Genomic DNA, 2,871 nt, shown 5'->3' with positions numbered 1-2,871 from the left:
TATCTCAATGTTTTTGTTGCTGTTTACAAAGTTTTTTTATGAAGTTTAAGCATTTTCTGGTATTTTTTGATTTTTTTCTTCCATATATTTTGCTGGTTTTTCCAACATTTTTCACCCTTGTTTTGAATTCCTTTATTTCAGATATTAAAAAAAACTTTGAAAAAACGGGTCGAATTTGACCCGAAGACAACATGAGGGTTAAAAAAGGCTTGAGTCCAAGAGGATACATTTTTTCAAACTTTGGTCTCTCCAGAGCCACAGAAGAAGAAATTAAATCATATTTTAAATTGTATTAACTGATTTCACTGGCCAAGTAGTATTGTGACAGGTAAACAAAAATTCATGTGCATAATTGATGAAGTGCCCCTTTAAAAAGGACAAAATACGAATGATAGTAATCCTTCGCACTTCTGTGTCTTTCTTAATCTGCTTACAGGGAAAGACAACAGCGGCCTGACAGAGTCTGAGCTGACCCAGAGTGTCGACTCGTCTGGGATGGAAGGCAGCTATCTGAACCTAAAGGCACCTGGTGAGAAGGGGCTGAGCGAGCGGCCGGGCTCGGACCTCTCGAGTCCTCTGGACAAAAGTGAGGCCGAGAGCAACAAAGGCAAGAAGAGACGCAATCGCACCACCTTCACCAGCTATCAGCTCGAGGAGCTGGAGAAAGTTTTCCAGAAGACACACTACCCAGATGTTTATGCCCGCGAGCAGCTGGCACTGAGGACAGACCTGACAGAGGCTCGTGTACAGGTGAGGACAGGGGAATAACACCAGGTTACACATGAAAAACTAAAAGTCATCTGATTTCCTCCTTGGCTTCAATCAAAATGACTACAGCCACTGGAGGGCTTTGTCACTTCATTGTAAACATGCATGTTGCTTTGGGGCACTTGCTGAACAGCAAATTCTGCTGTCTCCATGAGCTGTGTTGAATGACTCCAGTCCTTAAGGTTTGCGTGCTAATAATCACTTGGGGAAATGACAGAGAAAGCTGGGAGAGTTAAGACTGGCATGTTGACAAAGATTTTCGGAGCAGCAGACAGCGAGGCCTATTGTTCTCCATCTCTCTTTCTGCCTGCCAGTTTTAGATGAGAGTGGGATGGGTGGGACTAAGGGAATACTCTGCTCTTAGCTCAGACTCTGCAGAAGGGTCAGAGGCCAAGGGTTTCTCCCCAGCAATACCATGTTCAAACTACTTCACCGCACAACTCCAAATGCAGGGAGGGAAAACACATGGAGAGAAAAAAGAGTCATCAAAGCTATTTGGCAAGGATATAAAAAACACTTTGAGATGCCACTTTCAATTTCCACGCATGGCCCAAGACATAGTCAGGGACAGAAAACCTGGCCTAGTCCTTGTGGTGGTACAGTAAAAAAAAGTACATTCATGCTGCGTTCACACAGACCCATCTATTCCCCAGATGAATATAATTAACTTTCTAACTTTCTTTCTTTGACAGGCACACAGCAGACTCTGTTGAGTCACTGTGAGGTTTGACCCATACTTCTAAAATCAGACCCTAAATGTGTACGCAATCAAGACTAAACCCCACAATTTTAACTGAAGGTCTATCAAGACAAAGTCCAGGGATATCCAATTGTTGAATACCAAGGGGCACTCGAAGCTTGGCAAGCAATCGAAGAATCCTTTTCATCTCCAAAACAACAGCCATTGAAAACCGGAGTACAGATGTTTTCTGCCAAAATGCCAATGTCAAGGTCCTACAGTTTCATCCTCAGTTTGATGATGAATGTATTCATAAAGTCAGGCTGCAGTTTTCCATAATCACATCTGTGACTTCTGCTGCCATTAGTTTATTTTGTACAATTAGCTCTGAACCTCAGACTTGAACTTCACCACACACCATTTTATGGAAAGGGAGGCTGTGTGTGAGTGACTGCTGAGGCAGTCTATCAATCGCGTGGTCCAGGATGACAGAGATGAGGTGAGACGGCTGGACTTCAAAGCTGCTTTTGGAGTTGTGCACTCTGCCCTCCCTTTCTCCCTCTTCCTCTCTCTCCGCCTGCTGGCTCTGGAGCATAAATAAAGCTCTTTAATGGCTCTGTAAGCTGCCTTTTGCTGTCAACGTCCTTAGCAATTACTGTATCACCACCAAGTACTTTGAGCTCCGAGAGCTCCGAGCCACCTTCCTTGCAGATGTCTGCTAGATAAAATAAATAAATTTTAGGCTTCATATATTGGATGGGTCATTGTGGATAATTATGAGAGATAATAAAAATGATGTGTTAATTGAAATTTTGCTTCCAACTAACTTAGAAGTTGTGGAATAAGAGACATGAAGCTACAAAGGACACATCTGACTTCATAATGTTCCCCGAATGATCTCCCTGCCAAACTATTTGGCTTGGGTCTCCTTTCTACTGCCGTTCAAAGGCAAAGCTACGTAGAGCAAACCCTCTGTGAAACATGACACACTCAGTACCCAGAAGCCAAGACAAGGGGCATATATGTGCTCAGACAGTTTGCTTGTTTATAAAAGGCTTCAGTAAGTGTGTGAGAGTGTCCAGGTTAAAGGAACGCATTGGTTAGTGACTGCCTTTGAATTTTGTATATAACATGGTATGTTAATGCATGTGCTTTGTGTGTACACATACAAATGTGTGTGCGCGCTTGGTCTCCCGCTCTCGTCTGCACGCCTTCAAAAGGTCAAAGAGGTTAGCTGCGGAAAGCCAAGGGCTTAGGCGTCAGGAAATTAAACATGAAATGAAAACAAGCTCCAGTTTGAACATTCTCCCATCTCACTTTCCAATATCCCCACTTCCCCTTGCTGACTTGAAAGGGAGGAGGGAGGAGAGAGACATGGAGAGAAGGGTCGGTGGTGGGTTGGGGTGTGTGTGTGTGTGTAGGGG

The 2,871-nt window shown here is 43.7% G+C and overlaps 1 protein-coding gene across 1 annotated transcript in view; it reads left to right on the top strand.

Annotated features, from left to right (window-relative positions):
• LOC116694266 (homeobox protein aristaless-like 4) overlaps nt 1–2,871 on the top strand; it is a 20,101-nt gene that overhangs the window by 9,878 nt on the left and 7,352 nt on the right. The window contains exon 2 of the mRNA XM_032523877.1: nt 437–750. Within this exon, the coding sequence (XP_032379768.1) occupies nt 437–750 (314 nt within the window). The remainder of the gene's footprint in view (nt 1–436; nt 751–2,871) is intronic.

The sequence above is a fragment of the Etheostoma spectabile genome, chromosome 8 (assembly GCF_008692095.1).
Source record: "Etheostoma spectabile isolate EspeVRDwgs_2016 chromosome 8, UIUC_Espe_1.0, whole genome shotgun sequence".
NCBI lineage: Eukaryota > Metazoa > Chordata > Actinopteri > Perciformes > Percidae > Etheostoma > Etheostoma spectabile.
Note: the sequence above shows the minus strand (reverse complement) of the source record. Positions and strands in the feature narration are given on the sequence as shown.